The sequence below is a fragment of the Carettochelys insculpta genome, chromosome 1, assembly GCF_033958435.1.
Source record: "Carettochelys insculpta isolate YL-2023 chromosome 1, ASM3395843v1, whole genome shotgun sequence".
Classification (NCBI taxonomy): domain Eukaryota; kingdom Metazoa; phylum Chordata; order Testudines; family Carettochelyidae; genus Carettochelys; species Carettochelys insculpta.
In genome coordinates, this window is record NC_134137.1 from 318,402,372 (window position 1) to 318,422,921 (window position 20,550).

Genomic DNA, 20,550 nt, shown 5'->3' on the forward strand with positions numbered 1-20,550 from the left:
GGCTGTCCACCATATCCAGACTGAACCTGGGTTTAAGGTCCAAGAAATGCCTCGACTCCTTCCCCAGAAGTTAAGGGAGGTGGTAAAGCAAGAACTGCAGTTGATGCTAGCACTGGGGGTAATCGAGGAATCTTTCAGTGAATGGAAAAGCCCAATAGTCCTAGTCCCCAAACCGGATGGGAGAACTCCGTTCTGCATCGACTTCCACAAGTTGAATCCCATCTCCAAATTCGATGCCTACCCAATGCCTCGGGACAATGAGTTGCTCGATTGGCTTGGGGAAGCTGAATACATCACCCTCCCAAGACTTAACCAAGGGCTATTGGCAAATCCCCCTCATGCCTGAGTCCAAGGAGAAGACAGCTTTCTCCACTCCCTTTGGACTCTTCCAGTTCCAGATCATGCCCTTCAGGATGCACAGTGTTCTGGCTACGTTCCAGTGCCTAATGGATCAGCTTTTACGTCCCCATGGCCAATACACTGCAGCATATTTGGACGATATAGTGATCTATAGCCGCAATTGGCAGGCCCACCTACAACATGTATCTGCCGCACTGCAGTCCCTCCAGGAAGCAGGTCTGATGGCAAACACAGCAAAATGCCAGCTCGGAAAGGATGAAACCACCTACTTAGGGTACACCTTGGGGAAGGGCATGGTACACCCCCTAGTGGGGAAGGTCCAAGCCCTCCAGCAGTACGCCCCTCCATCCTCGAAGAGACAGGTACGCCAGCTCCTGGAGTTAGCCGGGTATTACCGCCTCTTCATCCTGGGCTTCTCCTCCATTGCTGCCCCTCTTACCAACCTCCTCAGGAAAGAGGTTCCAAACCACATCCCATGGACTCCAGCGTGTGAGGAAGCTTTCCAGGCCCTAAAGACTCAGCTCTGCCAAGAACCAGTCCTGTACAGCCCCAACTTCTCGAAGGTGTTCCTGCTACACAGAGATGCCTTGGATGTCAAGGTGGGAGTGGTGCTCTCCCAAACTGTGGGAAGCCAGGAGCACCTGATTCTTTGTATCAGGCAGAAGCGCTTCCCAAGGAGAAGGCCCACTCAGTAAAAGAGAAAGAGGCCTTAGCAGTCAGATGGGCCATAGACTCACTTCAATACTACCCCTGGGCAGACACTTCACCCTCGTCACCGATCATGCCCCCCTGTGCTGGCTACAGGCAATGAAGGAAATAACCATCATGAGGTGGTACCTCTCCCTCCAACCCTTCTTTCCAGATCCAGCACAGTGCAGGAAAGGATCATGCAAATGTGGACTTTTTTTCCTGGGGAGAAGGAACACAGTTGGGAAAGGGGCAGACCCCTGTGGGAGTCTTGAGGGGGGGATGTGTAGGAGTATGAGAGGGAGGCCAGGCAAGGCAGGGGTTAAACAAGGCCTGTTAGCCCAATCAGCCCCACCCCAGTTCACCTGTGGCCAGTGTCAGGCCTGTAGGGGTATAAAGGGAGGGAAGCCAGCTCAGTTTAGGGCTGACCAGCTAAGAGGCAGGTGTGGGCTGTGAGGCAGGAGGCCCCAGGCCAGAGCTGCCACCTGGCTAGCTGCTGGAGGGCACAGCCCAGGACCCTCCCCCGGGTCCTGAGGAGAGCAGGGAGCCCCCACCCTGGATCCCCTCTCCAGCCAAAAGAAGGGACTAGATCCTTGGGGCCACACCCCATACTCAAGCCATAGATGCTCAGGTGGGGCTGTGGACCCATCCAACAGGCCCTGGACAGGGGGCCTAGCCACTAGGCCACCTGGGCCCAGGTGCAAACCGCTCACAGTGAGCTATTAATCAATATGCTTCCTTATTAAAGTGATGTCTGATATGTGCAATGTCGGGGACACTGAAGGAATGTTGAGGGATCTGAAATAGACTTCCATAAATGGTCATGATGTAAAGCCCTTTTGCTGGGAAAATGCAAAGTTCCAAAGGGTTACATCATTCTGAATAAGTACTCGTGAAGACATCTCAAGACCTGTAAGAAGAAAGTAGGCATTGCCCTTATTGAAAATTGTGTGTTTATTCAAGCAATGAATATTATTAGCAAGACAATGGGTGATGTAATATCTTTTTATTGAACCACTTTCTGTTGCTGAGAGTTGGGCCAATAAAAGATATTACTGCACCATCCTGGGACCAGAATGACTATCACAACACTGCATTTGCTAATTGTGTTACTTATTAGTTCATTATGTATGCAATTTATTTTCCTTTGCTTGTGCTTCTGACTCTATCTTTGAACATACAATTCAGTATCCTTGAGCTTCAAAGGGTTGCCGCATCTTATGCTAAAAGTAGCACTAGAAATTAAATGCTGAGAACTACATGCCATTAGGTGAGAAAGAGTCAATGTGAAAATAGCAAATGTTTTAGAGATCATTTTACATTAACTGTACCTGGATGGGAGGTTCAAGGGCTGTGAACAGGAATTTGTGTCATTCAGAGGTCTGAATCCTGAATAAAGGTGCAGGGTAGTTACTGATGACATAGAGTGACAGGTGCAACTTGTTAATGTCAAGAGGGTATATAAGAGGTAGGAAAGTGTCACTCAAGCCGTGTCTACACGTGCACGCTACTTCAAAGTAGCGGCACTAACTTTGAAATAGCGCCCGTCACGGCTACACGTGTCGGGCGCTATTTTGAAGTTAACATCGACGTTAGGCGGTGAGATGTCGAAGCCTCTAACCCCATGAGGGGATAGGAATAGCGCCCTACTTCGACGTTCAACGTCGAAGTAGGGACCGTGTAGACGATCCGCGTCCCGCAACATCGAAATTGCGGGGTCCGCCATGGCGGCCATCAGCTGAGGGGTTGAGAGACGCTCTCTCTCCAGCCCCTGTGGGGCTCTATGGTCATCGTGTGCAGCAGCCCTTAACCCAGGGCTTCTGGCTGCTGCTGCCGCAGCTGGGGATCCATGCTGCATGCACAGGGTTTGCAACCAGTTGTTGGCTCTGTGGATCTTGTGTTGCTTAGTGCAACTGTGTCTGGGAGGGGCCCTTTAAGGGAGCGGCTTGCTGTTGAGTCCGCCCTGTGACCCTGTCTGCAGCTGTGCCTGGCGCCCTTATTTCGATGTGTGCTACTTTGGCGTGTAGACGTTCCCTCGCTGCGCCTATTTCGATGTGGTGCTGCTCAACGTCAAAGTTGAACATCGACGTTGCCAGCCCTGGAGGACGTGTAGACGTTATTCATTGAAATAGCCTATTTCAATGTTGCTACATCGAAATAAGCTACTTCGAAGTAGGCTTCACGTGTAGACGTAGCCTCAGTGGGACAGAATAACTTCTGCATGGGTAACATACTAATAGCCAATAATAAGGAGAAACCTTAGGCTGAGATTTTCATTCTGTTATTGATCTACCAACAAGCCACTTCCAAACCACGCCAAAAGTTTGAGTTTGGACTATGTTCAGAGTGGCTCTGATTCAGCAAGAGACTGAATCATGTGCCCAATTTGAAACATACTGGTAGTAGCTTTAATGGGACCACTCATACATTTAAATGTGTTTATCAACTGTGTGCAATAGACAGGGCTAATAGCAATATCCCACTGGAAAAAAAAACTTGCAGGAAATGAATTTGGAGCTCAATTCTTACTGTACATGGTTTAATTCTTAAGAATATTAGTTATATGGAGTCCATGTACAGACTGACCATCTCTAATCCAGAGTGCTCTTGTCTGGAAAACTCTCTAATCTGGCAGGATTTTAGTTAATTAGACAACCACTTATCTTTGGTGTGGCCAAGTTTTCCACAGTGCCATAAAGTTTGTTTACAACCACCAGTCCCGGCTCTCAGTGTTCTGTATTGTTGTTTAGCTGTAATTTACCCCTAAATGTCTTCTAAGAGCCAGTAACCAGTGGAAGTGTTGGTAATGTGCTAGAAAATATTGACCTGTCATCCAGCAAATTCTCTCATCCGGCACCGGTCAGGTCCTGAGGGTGACAGAATTCAACCTGACCAAAAAGGGGACCAAACAAAATTCTAACTGATTTCTGATAGTTGAAACAATATTTGCAGACTAAATCAGCTGTAGCAGAAGTCACAGAAAAATGAATTGAAATTAAGTCAACCAAAAAGTTCTAAAGACAAATTTTGTGATTTTTTTTTTACCATCTTCCTCTGAGGCCTATTCACCAGTCTACTGTCTTCTAAAGTTATACATGCTTGTCTTTCAGTATACCAATGTCCAGCAGGAGGTGCACATTGATATTCTGGTGTAATACTGAAAAAAATCATAAGGATGTTAAATAATAGTTTTAAATTTAAAATGTGACCCAAGTCAGATCTTGTCAACACTGTAAATCAGCATTATTTTCACTGATGCAAATGAAGCTAAGAGTGATGTAAGAGGAAAATCTGGCCAATCAATTAACATAGGTGATCTGGGAAAGGTTAGATGATGACAAGGGAAACAAAAACCTTCATCCATTTATTTCAGGGTTATAGGTCCAGAACCTCAAATGTATTTAGGTGCAGTGATTTCTGTGTTAGCCACTTAAATATTGAGGATTTGCACCATATGGATGGACATGAATAATTCTCATGATTGTTAATGGGACTTACATACATGTAGCAAGAGGAAGCTATTATACATAATTAATCTGTGTCTATGCAACTACTAAATACAAGTACACTTCATGAGTGTAAACAAATTTCTGTGCATGCATCCAGATAAACACCAGATAAAGCTGACATTCTTTCACAAACTTTCCATGATGATTTTATTTTCAGTTTTCATTTCTTAAATTGCTTATCCTAGGCAATTTTCCTTGTAATTTCTTAAATATATAAGGACAAACTGGACACATTAGTCTCTAACACAGGCCTGGAATAGAAGTTAATGAGAAAAAAGAAATAAATATACATATAAATACAGCATAATATAGTGTATAAGCATTTATACAGTGTTAATACACAGTATGAACAATGAAATTTTGTCAAGTCAAAAAAGGTTGTTAAAGTAGACACATTTATTATCATCCTAACCATCTTTGGAATATGAATAGCACCTCTTACTAATAAACAATTGTCCAAAAAATTGCTGTCAACACATTCAAGTAAACTTACAGCATTGCAAATTTTTAAAAAAATCTTGTTAGTCAATGTGAGAGGCTACTACATGTTTAATTATTGCATAGCATATTCTGTTGGTAGGGAACAGAAGTGGCACATTTTTTAAGTAGGCGCTGGCTGGAAAATGCACCACTTATGCATCACTTAAGAAAGGATGCTTTTCCCCCGACTATTCTGAAAATGGACTCTATTCCTCCTGGGTGAAACCTTCCCTTGGGTAATAGGCAAATGCTGTTTTATTTCTTTCCCTCCAAATTGTGTAGCTTCAGGCAGACTGAAACACATATACAAAGGTACAAAAGTTAAGATCCGCATGATTTTGTCTTAAATGTGACATTCATTAAACTTCAGTAACTACATCAAGAGAAGTTTTCTAAAATCCCAATGTTGACCCCACGTTTCAAGGTTCTGTGTTCTTTGATGCACCCTTAATTTACATTAAATTCACAAGGACTTAAAGGCCTTCAGCACCTCACAGAATTAGGCCACCAATGTATGTAATACTATAGATAAAATATAGCCAAAATGGTATCATTTTTTCAAAGACCATCTATACTGGCGGTTCTTAAACTGTGGTGGTGATCCCATTTGAATGAGGTCACCAAGGCAAGCATCAGACTTACTGAGACTAAGAGTTGAAGATGAAGGCCTGGCTCTGCCCCCTCTTTCCCACCATCACGCTGGGCAGTTGGGCTGGGGCTTGAGCAGCGGTCTAACCTCCCGCCCAGGGCAATGAGGCTCAGGTTCTGACATTCCACACACAACCCCTTTGGAGATATGTGGTAACGTTGTTATCAGATGGGAGTTGCTGTGCAAGGACAATGGAGAATATACACTATTTCTATGGTTAGACTATTAAAAAACACTCATTTTAAAAACAGCAGTTACAATACCAATGGTATTCTAGGCCATACTGAACATATAGGACATGATAGAACAACAGAACACCAATGACATTGCAACTCTCTCTTTGAATGAATTTCTCGTATAAATAAAAACTAGAAGAAAGGTAAAAATAACAAAATAGAGTCCTGTAGAAAAAATTCAGTTTCATTTGTTAAAGTTCTTTTACTAATCTACTTACAAATGTTTCATTTAGCAAGGATAGTCTAAGCACAATATATAGAGAGGGTTACAAACTGTGTTTGTTCCATAAAACACTTGTAAGTGGATTAAATATATATATATATAAATCCATAAGGAAATAAAACACATTCCAAACAGATGTGAAAGATTAAGACTATAAGCTGATGAAGAAAGGCTTAAAGGAAAATAGTTAACCTCCTTTTGGATTTAAATAAGATTTGTTTGGGTATTTATTGAAATATGCCTTTTATATTTAATAACCTGTGTCTTCATTACTTACCTACACTATTAAAATACTGCATATTTTGTGAAAATGTGAGGACTGATTTACAAGGCCGCCACACCCTACTTTCTATTTGTCATGTAGCTGAGGCTATGGCAATGTGCCACTTTGAAATATACTAATGCAGTGCTACCATGAATATGCAGCGCCTCATTAGGGTGAGGGCAGCCATGCGTGCTTCAAAACTTCCAGTTTCAAAATGCAAGCCGCTTGTGTAGCTGGGGCCTTTCAAAACGGCCCCCTGATTTAGAAAGCCCTTTCTTCCCAAAAGCAAATGGGAAGAAGGGGCTTTCGAAATCGGGGCCGTTCTGAAAGGCCCCTGGTTACACAGGCAGCGTGCATTTTGTAACTGGCAGTTTCAAAGCACGTGTGGCCACCATCATGGTAATAAGGAGCTGCATATTCATAGTAGCACCTCATTAGCATATTTCAAAGTGGCACATTACCATAGCCCCTCTGAAAGGAAGGGCTAGTGTGGCCACAGCCTAACAGTTGTTATGTTATGTTTGGCACCCCTGAGGACAGGTATAAATAGTTAGAGGAGGGATGAAATCTTGTCTCTTTTGAAGGCAAGGGGAGTTTTGCCACTGACATCAGTAGGGCCAGGATTTCACCTTCAGGGTCTGATCCAAATAGGAGTCTCTCTGTCGATTTCACTGGCTCTGTACCAAGCCCTAGAATGGCAAGAATAGAGTTGATGGCTGAAAATAAGGATATCCCTGGAGAGAAAGGCATCTGTGCTGTTGTACAAAAGGCATGATGGGAACTAACTGCACCTTGAATTCAGTCCTACCTTGTGTGATCACTCCCTTCCCAAAAAAGAAAAATGGCAAAGCGATACTAAACCCCTTATTATTTTTTGAACTAAACAAAATATTGGTTTCAAATCTGCAATAGTTTACTGTAACATTTTCCCTTAAAGAACTGTGTAATATATATGTATCAAAATATGATACCATAGTGAGTATTAAAATGAAGATATGTATAAAAACCTAAGCCAGTCAAGAATAAATCTTCTCATGGTAGGTGGGTGGTCAGCTGGTGGTCAACAGAGCAAGCCCAGGTTTCTGAGATGCTCTCCCTAAATTTGTAATGTTTATTTTTAATAATAATAATAATAATTAATGCCATTACTGACTTTTAAAAATGGTAGGCTTTCTAATTAATTTGATAATTCTTTTTCATTATATCTTTGCTAACATTCTCTAGGGGTTCTCTAACCTGTAATTGAGAGGTAGAAAAAACATTTACTGCACTGCAAAAGAAGAATATGAAATTTATGCTGAAAGATATTTTTCAGCATGTATTTGAATGCATAGAATAAGCATACACTAACATCAAAACAATACAAGAAGAATGTCTAGTGAACACACTTATTAAAACTGAAATGTCATATTTGGTAGAAATTAATAAAAGCTCCATTTATATACCTGTATGGGAGCAGAAAAATAGTTATCTATAGAGAAATTGGCAAAAGTTGCCCTCATTCCACTTTTGCACTATGCAAAAATGGCAGCCTGACCTACAGCAAAGTAGTCTGGTGTTGCTTACTGAAAAGCACAGGTATGCGTCTGAGCAGAGACAGAACTGATGGCTATTCGAGACTTGTAATGGTTTGTTATACATGATCTAAACATTACTAACATCCCCAGAAGCCACAGCCCCACTGGAGACTGAGGAAGAGGAAGTCACGTAGGCATTTGCAGAAAAGAATCAGAACACTCAACAATAATCACAATATACCAGATATTATTCTATTTTGTTACACAGGGAGAAAAGAACATAGTGAAAGAATAAAGGAGATGAAGAAAATAAATGATGTGTTAAGTGTAGTTGAAGGGAAATAAAGACAATAAAACTACCAAACATCAAATTCCTTCTGCAAAAGCAAAAGAACAAGAGAGTGAACCATCACTGGTATTCTTTAGGCCCTCTTCTATTGATGTTCTGCACATAGACTGACCAAAGAATTGAACTGGGATCCTATTCCTCTGTGGTGTGGGGAGGAGTATGTCCTTCTGAGTCAACGCTAGCAACAGTCTCAGTGCAGTAAAGAGAGGTGATAGGGTAACAGAGAAAAAGTACTGCTTAAAGTTAAGATGAAGTCACCGAACAAACTAATGAGCAGCCATGACAATGGGTGAGAATGAAAGGAATGACAGGAATTGCACATAATGAGAATCTGGTTACATTGTCACAAACATTTGTATTTGCCATGCTTTTCCTATCCCTTCTTTATGATAGGAACTTGTAGAAATCTTGAAGGAAAGGAGAGGAAAAGATTGTGCCCTTCTCTATGCTGTGTGACTTATGAATGTAAGGTAAGCTTCCAATTAGCCCACCTAAAGTACTGTATGGGATTCTGGAAAGGTCATATTGCTATCCCATTCCAGTACAGCCAAGGGAGTCCTGATGAAGTGCAATGTTTAAAGAAAAAGGTGGCCGATTGGGAAAAATAAGACCCTGTGGAACTCAGCCAGGATAGCTCACAATTCTTGCTCTTTATGGAGTGGGGCTCTGGGATGTGGCTTTTTATGTCAGAAGGTTTAATATCGGAAGGTGAGATTGGAGATAATCCAGAAGTGGAGATAGTTGCAAACAGTTCAGTGAGAAGAGGGTTGGTGTACATCTACATGCATTAAAACTTGAAAAAGAGAAATAACAAGACTCATGGGAGTGAAGGCTTTCTTTGTAGTTAAAAGGACACTAAAGACAGAGGGAGGGCCAGAAATTAGAGGAATTAACTGCATGTGAAGATATGCTCTAAGAAGCTATCTAAAAAATAGCCATGTCATAACATGCCAAACACCACTGCATACTGCTAGGGTCCTATTCTAATGCTAGTATAAAATTTCAGTGGTGTTACTCTTATATTTCCCCTGTGCAATATGAGAACCCAAAATGACGTGCACTCAGGGGCACAAGCTCTGTGGCTGAGGCCGGACAAAAAAGAGGCTGCGGACACCCCTAACCTATAAGAGAGCAATTGCCACCAGTTTATTCTGAAAATGATCATCCAGTGCTGCAGGAGTCGCATTTAGCAAGCAAAGTGCTTGTCCATTGGCTGCTGAAACTGAGAATTTACAGTTTATAAAGAGGAAAACCACTTTTCCCTATAGATCACTCCACTTTGTTTAGTAGTTTTGTAAGAAATGGAGGGAGAAAACATTAATAAGGAAAAAGCCAAATGGCCCATTTGTCACTAATCAGAGAATCAAGGGGCATCATCCAAGTTGCTGAGAGCTGAGTAATAGCACTATATTAAGAACCCTTCACTTCCATAAATAAAGAGAGAGTTGCTTAGTATTTCCCAGAATTAGGAACAAAACAAACAAATGGAGAACACGGAAGAAAGATGCTGATGGTACTACTTAAGGAGTAAGATACTTCTTAGTATAAGTAAGAATGCCACAATGTGGCTAATAGGCACAGTTTAACTTATTTCAATGTTTTGTTCTCCCTGAAGCAAGGCAAGGCAGGGCAAGGCAGGAACTGTGACCAAGCCCTGTGGTGACACAACTGTGACTACCTATAATACAGCCCTGAGTCTATATTTAATTCAGACCAAAGTGCGTAAAAATAGGTATTTTCTCTGAAAGCTTTGCTTGTACTGTGCATTAGCCATTCACGAGAGTCCTATAAAATTACTAGATTTTTCTTCTAAATTTTCCAGCTTTGCTGCAAGAGCATTGGCAAATATCAGTTTACATTTCTGCACAGCATTGTAAGTGGATTCAGAATGTTACTGAAAACGCTGAAGTCTTGAAAGGAAGGACAAAGTGTTGCATCTTCTTTAGCAATGTGTTGTACATTAACAATGACAGCTCATCAAACGAAAAATGGATACCTGATGTAAAGAATCAAATTGAACATGAGTACCATGGCAAGTCTGCCTTAAATACCCACACATCTGCCCAATTATTCTCAGATTTATATATTTATTTAACCTGAGACATTGGTATTTCACCTTCTGTTTAGTTAACCAATCTGTTTAATATGCTCACATCTATAAGAGGTAAAAAAGGCTGTGTGTGTCAAATTTACAAAAAGAAAATATATGTTTTCCTAAATCTTGTGTACATAACTAGTTCATAAATGTTGCATGAATCAGACCCTTAATTTCACAATTTCAGATGCATTTATATGTAGGTGCCTCCTTTCAACATTTATGAATAGCACCTTCCCTTACTAACCTAAATAAAACAAAAATAATTCCATTTAACACATGAGCACTTTGAAATGTCTCCAAGCTTCAAATTAACTTTTAGTATTAGCTTTCAAGAGTAATCATAACTAGATATTGTTTGACTTTTTGTATTTGTGTACTCTTCAGAAAAAAATATAATTTTTTTCAATTGAAATAGAAGGTAATACTGGTGCAAAACCAAAATCCAGTACCAAAAAAAAAGTACTACACACAGTGGCACTGCCAGGTTTCCCACCCTGCATTGCCAGCATGTCTAAGTTGTTTTTCAAAGAGTTCAGTTCCGCTCATGCAATCAACAAAAGAGTTAGCATAATGTGCTAGGTGGATAAATGGGAATTATAATGAGGTTACCTGTGCACAAGGACCCAAAATTGAATCTTAAAATTCCTTTCCCATAGGCTATCAAAGGACGATGACCATATGTGAATAAACATGTGGCTGTGATTTGAACTACTTACCAAAGGACAGATTGATCCAAAGCCCACTGAAATGAATAGGAAGACTCACTTTGACTTCACTGGTTATTGGATTAGGTCAGGAGCGATAAAAAGCCGAAACATCCCAATCCTCTGAACCAGTTAGTCCCTCATATTAATTTAAGTCTACGTATCTGGTGGATGAAATGGTAGCTACCCTTACAAGCTATGTACCACTGGCATATTCATCTTTTCTTTTCTCACTACAAACAGCTTTTGAAGTTAATTTGAGTTAATGCAGACTGAATGTGTTCAAAGTTCAAAAGTAAATGTTTAAAGACTTGACTGGCTGTCACTACACAAAACAAACACTTGGATTTATTATAATGAAGTGCTGCATTTTAGCAATAAAAATATCTTCCTTTTTATCTTCCAACCTTATCTTTTACACCCACTTTGAAGTTATATGTATAAATACATCCTTTTGATCTGAGAGGGGTATGTTATAAAAGGGTAGGCAGTTTATTGTGTGCTTTACTAAGATAATTTCAGATTTTTGTCTTCCCTTTCAGATCGTAACCCATGAAGTGATTCATTCTTTAAAACTAGAGGACAAAATATGGTGGTGGGAAGAAATCATCAGGCACTGGCAGTCCAGAGGAAAGAGAGATGGCTTCTGTAGCAAGACTAAACAGATACTGTTACCTTAGAAGTTATTTTGAAACATGATAATTTGTCACTAAAGATCTTAAAATCTGACTCTATCTGACCGATAGTGTCCATAGTCACAGTTGGAATGGACTTGTGCACGCAGTCACTGTCTCTGAAACCTAAAATTCTCCTCACCCAAATAAATAAACAAACTCTAGAAGATAATTTATCTGGAACCTGGGCATTGGGCAAATTTTTGTTCTCATCCAATATTGTGGCTGATCATTATTACTAAAAAATCTGGCCTGTATCTTGACAAAATACTTCTAATAAAGTCAAAAACATTGAGGTCTGAGCCATATTTCATATTAAATATTAGTTTCTCTTTCCGAAGAATCTTTGAGTACTTTGTCAGCCTTGTTGGCAGCCTCCTCATTCTCATTGTTGGTCAAAGGTTCTGCTTCCTTTGGATCAGCATCCTTTAATGCTTCCTGTTTTTCATCTTCTAACTTCTTTTCTTTTGCCAAAAGCCTGTAGTTGATGGCATTGCCAATGAATAACCAAATGCTTGCCACAATCACAATCGATCCACACACAATATACATGTATTTATATTCTCCAGTTATATCCACTAACCAGCCTGAAAGACAGAAACAAAATCAAACCAAACTTGAAAATATTCTGACTGTAGACATATATTTTTGTGTCATTTCTGCAGGTATTATCAAGAAATGTGCTTCATTAAAAGTATTTCCAGTACTATAAAAGTTGTCCTACATGGGGTATATTTGCAGATGGATGTACAGTGCAATGCTAACTAATTTCATATTAGTTAATCTGACAGTTATGGCATTCATTATCTGTAGTAAAATAACTGAAAGACTAAGGACATACAGCATACTCAATACAAGTGGACTGTATATTATTCTGTTGAGAGCTGTATTTTCCCCCTCATCTTAATGTCTTTTTACTGTTGCTTTGGAATAAATGTCTGGCAGTCAATGGGGATAGTTGCAGACAAGAGGCTGGAAAGGCATCTGCCTTCTCAGCTCTTTTCACTATGGCTCATTGTGCAGCTGCTATTTGTGCTCTCCTTATTCAGTCCCCAGAAACAAAGTATTTCACCTTAGTGTGTAGGCACCATTGCCATGACAACTGAGTACCAAATTATGAAATGTGTTCCCACACTTGCATGGGTAACGCTAACTCCCGTGGGTGGGTCATCAGCAGTAGAGATCAAATGTGGGACATTCATGCCTTGATGCATAAGTTTCTACTAGCTAAAAGAACTCTGCTCGTCAAAGTAGCATCAGGCTTGTCAATCTTTAATTGGCCTTGCCACTACCAGAAGGAGACAGCACGTCCCAATGATCAGGCATGACTTATACACATTTGACTCAAAGAAAAATGTATTCTGAATACATTTTCACTTTGAGTCTTTTTTTGTATTCCTCTAGCATTTCTAAACTCTGAAATTAAAAGACAAGCTCCCAGTACAGCAAAACACATAAACACATATTTAAATTTAATCACATAAGTAGTCTTACTGGTCAATGGAATGACTCACACAATTTAAGTATGTCCTTAAACGCTTTTTTTTGGATAGGGACCATATTGCTGGCATACTGACTAGCCCTTGTTGAAATTCGAAATTTCTGTTCTGTGGGAAACTGCAACATTTAAAAAAAACCAAATTTTCCAAATTTGACTAAAGCTGAAAATTTTCCAGTATCCTGCTAAATGAAATGTTGTGGTTGCCAGAAACACAGTTTTAACTAAATCCAAAGGTTTTGTTTTTTATTCTGATATAGCCATGTTTTTATAATTTTGTACAATTTAAAATTGGGTTTTAATTCTTTTTGTAATATAATGTAACAGAAAACAATAGAATATACACATTTCAAACAAAAAATAAAAATGCTTCACTCTAAGGTCAAATTTAATATTTTTCAAGGGGAATTTTTATCAAAATCTATATTTTCCATTGAAAATGTGTTCTACCTGAAAATATGGGACCTGCTTGAATATTTACCGTTTATACATTTTATAAAGCATTTAAAGACAGTAATATTTTATTTAATACAATGAGACCTTGAAGATAATGCACAGTGTTCACCTTACAAAGTTAGTAGTTTTGCTTTAAATAAATAGACAAGTTTACCTTGGCATTGGTAGTATTCCCTACATTTACTACCAGGGATAGATAAAATAATTTATATATTGAAGTCTTAATAATATAATACTACATAAATATTAACATATTGTTGGAACTTAGTAGTTATTGCAGACTATTTGCTAGTGTTTAATGGAGCCCAGTCTCATAGAATTATTAACAAAAAATAACTTATTGTTCATTCATGAGATCATAATACTTTAAGGATATAAAAAGATCAAAACTGGAATATGGTCTTTTCAATATATTCATCTCTGCTTTGTCTTCTCTGTGAAAGCTGATTAGCAAAGGTGAGCTGATTATATCCAAAGAACCTCCTTTTTTAAAAAATTACACATAATGAATATAAGAAGGTGACTAGAACAGTACTTTATCACTACACTAATAATTGATTTAACATTAATATAGGGGACTGGATTTTATTAGTAATAGACAAAGTCCCTCCACTAGGTGGCATGCCAAGTGTCTGTGTTGGAGGAATCTATTGTCTTACAACCTTAGTGAACATGAGATGAGATCAGATTCATTTGGAATCAGTTGATAACTGTTAAATACTGATTTCAATAAAACACAGTTTTTATGTTATAATCAGCTTGCTTCATTTAAATTTGCATTCAGAAATAAGTTCAGTGGATGTTTTATCAGTACAAATCACAGTCTGGGGCCTGCAAATATGACGTTAGCCACATGAGCAGTCCCAATGACTTCAATGGGAGTACTCCTGTAGTTTTGAGAATGTAAGTGCTTGCAGCTCTAAGATCCGTATTCATAGTTCACATCTATAAAATCTAGTATTGATTAGTTCAAGTGTATATACTGATATATATTTAGTTCAAATTAATATTTGGTCTCGGAGTTTACAGTTGGATTTGGGCACCCAACTCCCTTAAGATTGTTTGACAATCCCAGCTCTAATTATCAGAATTCTGAAGGTAATTAGTATATAAAAACTGTCTTTGTTAATGTGGAACAAGGCTCTGACATGTTCCAGGAGCAGCATCCATTAGAGCCCACTCTTGCATGCATGTATCTTACTTAGCCATGTTGCAAGAACTGATCTTATGTCACTAACTACACTTGTGTTTGGGGATTAAAGAAGTAAGGTTGTAAATCAACATGTGGGGAGCCTTAAAATGACAAGCTGTATATATATTATTTTATTTTTAAGCAGCCACTGCTTTGGCAGCCATTGGTTAGGGAAATCAGGAGGCATTTTCTGAGACAACAACTACAGCAACAACTTCTTTGTTGTAGGGAATGAAGTGGAGTCCTATAAATGAAGCCCTTTTGAGAGAGAAGGAGCTGTGCTGGCAGGAAGGTAATGGAAGTACCACTACAGAGGAGATGTTTTCAGCATTGCTATCTGACTAGGAAGGCACATGAAAAATAGCAGTGGGAGACTAGCGCTTAGTGCAAATATTGTCTTAAATATTGTCTTACCATAGGCTACAAGCTGAACCTCTCTAGTCCAGCACCCTTGGGACCTGACCAGTGCTGAACAAGAAAATTTGCCGAGCCATGTTAGGTGAATATTGTCCATCACCATTACCAACATTTCCACTACTTACTGGACCCTTAGAAGACATTTAGAGGGTAAATTAGAGCTAAATAACAGTGGAGAACACTGAGAGCCAGGACTGGTGGCTCTAAATAAACTTTATGGGATCTTTGGAAACTTGGCCATACCCATGATAAGTGGATATCTGGCTAACTAAAATCATGCTGGACTACGGGTGTTGCTGTACAAGGGAGTGATGGACTAGAGAGGGTCAACCTGTATCCATGTCTGTGTGCCCAGCTGTATAGCTACATACAGAGACATGGTGGTTCTACACCATGCACAGGCAACATACATTTGCATATAAATCTAAACCTGTGAAATGTCCTCAGAAATGTAATTTTGCAAAGGTAATTGCAAAAGAATAAGTGGTGAACAGATTGCAATTTTCATGGCAGCATTAACACATGCGCATCTAATATTTTAGAAGACTATTAATAATTTAAATATTTACAGTCAGCCCAATGACATTTGAAAGGAGAATAAAAAGAACTCCTTACCTCCTAAAGGGGGACCTAGGAGAACAGGGCAGCACTCCACAATTGTGACAAGTCCTACAGCACTGGAAAACCTGGCAGCACCAACGAGATCCATCAACGACTCAAAAAGGATACTGCTAACCATTCCAAAAGCAAATCCAAAAAGTACAGCATAGACCACCAGGCCTGTGTAGTTCTCTGCCAGTGGGCACATTATGTGACAGATGCCATTGTACAAGACGGCAAAACTAAAGAAGTACTGGATTTTTGGACGGATATATTTGGAGTTTGCTACAAGTCCCATTGAAGGTCTAGCAAACATGTCTACAAAAGCTAGGATGGACAGCAGGAAAGCAGCAGAATACTCATCAATTCCCTTGTGTTTGGCATATGGAGCCAAGAATACTATTGGGGCAAAGAAGCCAACAAACATAATAACATTTCCTGACAAATAAACCAGAAACCCTCTGTGTTTAAAGAGGGATAGATCTAAGTATTTATTCAGGATTTGCCAGAATGATTTTTTGTTATTCATCTGCGAGTTTGAATCTCCTACTCCCTTCTCAACATCTTTTTTCACAGGAGGGACTGGTTTTGGTCCAACAGGTCTCATAAGTGATCCAGCCACACAGCAGTTCAAAAGAAGTCCTCCCAGAATGAGAAAGCTTCCTTTCCATCCAAATGCATTAAAAAGGAATTGATTGAGAGGAGCCAGTGTGCTTAAGAACACAGGACTTCCAGCCATGGCCAGTCCATTAGCAATGGGACGCTTCTTATAGAAATACTTGCCAATCATAGTCAAGGCAGGTTGCAAGTTGAAGGCTAAGCCAAGACCTAAACAGCAAAAACAAAACAAAACAAAAAAAACACACACCATTATTGCATGTAATACACTGAAAATCTTGCATGATAATCTGGCAAAAGTGCTCAACAAAGCTAAAATACCATTCAGAGATTTCCAATAAAGATAAAAAGCTATCAGCACTGAAAAATGAAACGTGGATTCACTGCTTTCCACACATTTATTGTCTCCACTATGTCACACTTGAGAGCGGTAATTTGCTTGTACTGTGTTGCAGTAAAAGTAAACACTCGTAATAATGTTTGAGCAATCATATAGACAATGGAGTGACAGAGGTACAATGGTATCAAGACCTTGAATATACCATTTTTGTATTTTACTAAGCTGAAACACAATTCTCTCGTGGTTCATTTCACAACAGTTATTAAATGTCACTTCATCTACAGAAGAGAGCAGATTACATTTCAAAGTATAAATCCATTGGCTTTTAGCCCTCTATCACTTTTTAAGGTTGAACATGTATCGAAAGTAAGATGTAAAATTATTAATAAATCATGATTTTGCAGGAAATCAGGTCCCACATCCACAGCTGTGGAGGTCATGGTAGCGAAATCTCTGGTTGGTCACTATTTGGTTTAGAAAGGGATGTGAAGTGTGGTATGCATAGGTCCAGCTCCCTGAACAGCAGTGCACATAGGAGGGGCGGAGTTGGGCCAGGTGTATAATCAGAGGATCTACCTGTTGTCCTTCTCCTGGAATGGGGATACACAGGAACTACAGAGTTTTAGTAGCAATGTATCTGCTATGCAGTCTAAGGAAGGATTCCTTCCCTTTTCCTCCATGAGCAAACCCAGAGCCCAACTCACTCCTTGAAGGTCTCTAAGCTTGGCTGTTAAAAAAAGGTGCCATGTGAGATCTTAAAAAAACACAAAACAAACAAGAAACCCATCACATTCAGTAAGAAAGAGTTCTGTCAGATGGCTTAACTTCTACTCATCTATTACAGATCAACAGAAGTTTTGATGTAGTCACAGACTAAAATCTCATTTGAGGATGCCATGCTTCCTTCAGAAGTGATGCTTTTAAAAATCAGAATCTTTCTGGTAGTGAGGTAATTTAATAATGGTCTTATTATCACTTTAATTCCCACCCTTTGATCAGTTCCAGAGCTGCAGTGACTTACTAACTGTACTTCTATTCTGTAGCCAGCTGTGCCTTGCCCAGCATATTACTGAGCTGGGCATGCATATATTTTTGGTGAGCTTATGAAAGCTTAGTATTAGAGTATGCACACTTAATAGACCTCTACTAGTCCCTGCTGTTTCATTCACACTGTGACATGTCTGAAAACTTAAACAAAAAAAAATGAAAAATCAAATACAAATGACTCTCATAAGTGCTGTCATGAGTCAATCAATTTCTACTTTGTAATTATAGTGCAGTGCAAGATGGCATGTACATAGGGCATTTACTGAATAAAATAATCAGAGGTGCATGAAATCTCCTGAGCAGTAATTTAATATCCTAAAAATCAATTTAAAGGTGTACAGTTCCGGATAGCAGAAATTAATTTGACTAATTACTATTTTGAACCAGTCACTTACCTCCAATAATTCCCACACATACGTACAGCTCCAGGACACTGTTGCAGAAAGAGGAAGCGATCATTCCAGATGAACACAATACACCTCCAGCTATCATCACTGGCCGGCTACCATATTTATTCACCAAGACACTGCTTATGGGACCTAATGGCAGGAAAAGGAATAATTATCCACGTTGCAGTTATAAATACATTTGCAGTTGTGTGTGTTTTAGTGACTAAAATCTTTCCCTATGAGTCTGACCATGCAAGAACTACCATACTAGTAGTCAAAGGAACTACCCACCCTTCACGGGTGTATTTGCACAGTCAGGCCTTATAGAATAACCTGTGACCATGGAGGTGGACCAGAGGATGTAAAACACGAGAGCAGCAATCTTGTAAACTACAGGTCTCAAAGAACTAACAATGGGCCCAGTCAATGGACGTTTTCAGTGTGCAAGAAATGCAGGATTAGACTCACTGTCTTTGGTACATGTCAGAATTTCAAATGGAAGGAAATTGTTTAATCAAAACAATAGTTAACAGAATAGGGGTGATCTCTAAAAAGTTGGATTACAACAGCTTCAGATACAAGGAAGCTTGTTCTGAACTCCGGGTAATCACTCTGTTGACTAGGGCAACATAATTAATTATGTCAATGGGACTCCTCACTTGCTTAAGGTGTTAAAGTGGGTCATAAACAACTGACATCTGAAATCTATTTTCATTGTCCAGCTCTGAGTGAGAGTCATAATGGACAGTATCATTGTGCTCTGTTGCCTTAAACTTCTGATGTGTGTTTGGTATAACAGCCTATAAAATTTGAAAATATAGATACAAACCTGATTTTAAAATTCAAATGAAATTTATTCTAGTGTATTTTTGTCCATACCAAACAAAGAACTATTATGCAATCTGTCACAATGTGCATTGAATGTTTTTAAAGGTCCACAACAGAAATAGATGGCGTGTTGTGTATCAAATTTAAGAAGCTGTCAGATCTGCTTTAGGAAACTTACGCTACAGCTGACTGTGGCCTTGAGTCACTCAATTTAAAACAAAAGGAAACGAAACACAAAAAGGGGTGTGGAGAAAAAAAATGCAAAGATTTAGAACTGGTGATAAAAATGATACCAGGAAAAAATCAGTCTGGTTCCCTATTGTGTATAGTCTGCAAAATAAATTTTCCATAATAAATGCCGAAAGACACATACACATCAGCATTTTCATTAACAGTACAAATGAAGTTCATGAACCCTGCAGATACACAATGGCTATGTCTACACTAGCCAAAAACTTCGAAATCGCCATGCAAATGGCCATTTCGAAGTTTACTAATGAAGCAATGAAATACATATTCAGCGCCTCATTAGCATGCGGGTGGCCGCAGCACTTCAAAATTGACGCGGCTCGCCGCCGCGCGGCTCGTCCAGATGGGGATCCTTTTCAAAAGGACCCTGCCTACTTCGAAGTCCCCTTATTTCCATCTGCTCATAGGAATAAGGGGACTTTGAAGCAGACGGGGTCCTTTTGAAAAGGAGCCCCGTTTGGATGAGCCGTGTCAATTTCGAAGTGCCATGGCCGCCCGCATGCTAATGAGGCACTGAATACGTATTTCAGCGCTTCATTAGTAAACTTCGAAATGGCCATTTGCATGGCCATTTCGAAGTTTTTGGCTAGTGTAGACATGGCCAATGTTTGTAGTGTGTCCAAGTTTGGGTCCAATGACTGACCTACCTTAAAAAGGATACTATGAGTGATGGGTCACATGCAAAAGTCTTAGGCGCATACCATATGCCATCAACATTTTAAGTCTCCATTGAATCTGATGGAAGTAGGTTGACCAGATAGCAAGTGTGAAAAATTGGGACAGAATAGCCGTGTCTACACGTGCACGCTACTTCGAAGTAGCGGCACTAACTTCGAAATAGCACCCGTCACGGCTACACGTGTTGGGCGCTATTTCGATGTTAACATCGACGTTAAGCGGCGAGACGTCGAAGTCGCTAACCCCATGAGGGGATAGGAATAGCGCCCTACTTCGACGTTCAACGAACGTAGGGACCGTGTAGTTGTTGCGCGTCCCGCAACATCGAAATAGCGGGGTCCTCCATGGTGGCCATCAGCTGAGGGGTTGAGAGACGCTCTCTCTCCAGCCCCTGCGGGGCTCTATGGTCACCGTGTGCAGCAGCCCTTAGCCCAGGGCTTCTGGCTGCTGCTGCTGCAGCTGGGGATCCATGCTGCATGCACAGAGT

General features: G+C 39.9%; 1 protein-coding gene across 3 annotated transcripts in view; it reads right to left on the reverse strand.

The window, feature by feature from the left end:
• Positions 1 to 4,397: 4,397 nt before the first annotated feature.
• The window catches only part of SLC16A7 (solute carrier family 16 member 7), a 176,457-nt gene continuing 160,304 nt past the window's right edge, over positions 4,398 to 20,550 (reverse strand). For all 3 annotated transcript variants that reach the window (XM_075013888.1, XM_075013898.1, XM_075013908.1), the window contains 3 exons: positions 18,315 to 18,458; positions 15,930 to 16,742; positions 4,398 to 12,338 (listed from right to left, as the gene is read on the reverse strand). In XM_075013888.1, the coding sequence (XP_074869989.1) occupies positions 12,067 to 12,338; positions 15,930 to 16,742; positions 18,315 to 18,458 (1,229 nt within the window). In that variant the 3' untranslated portion in view covers positions 4,398 to 12,066. The remainder of the gene's footprint in view (positions 12,339 to 15,929; positions 16,743 to 18,314; positions 18,459 to 20,550) is intronic.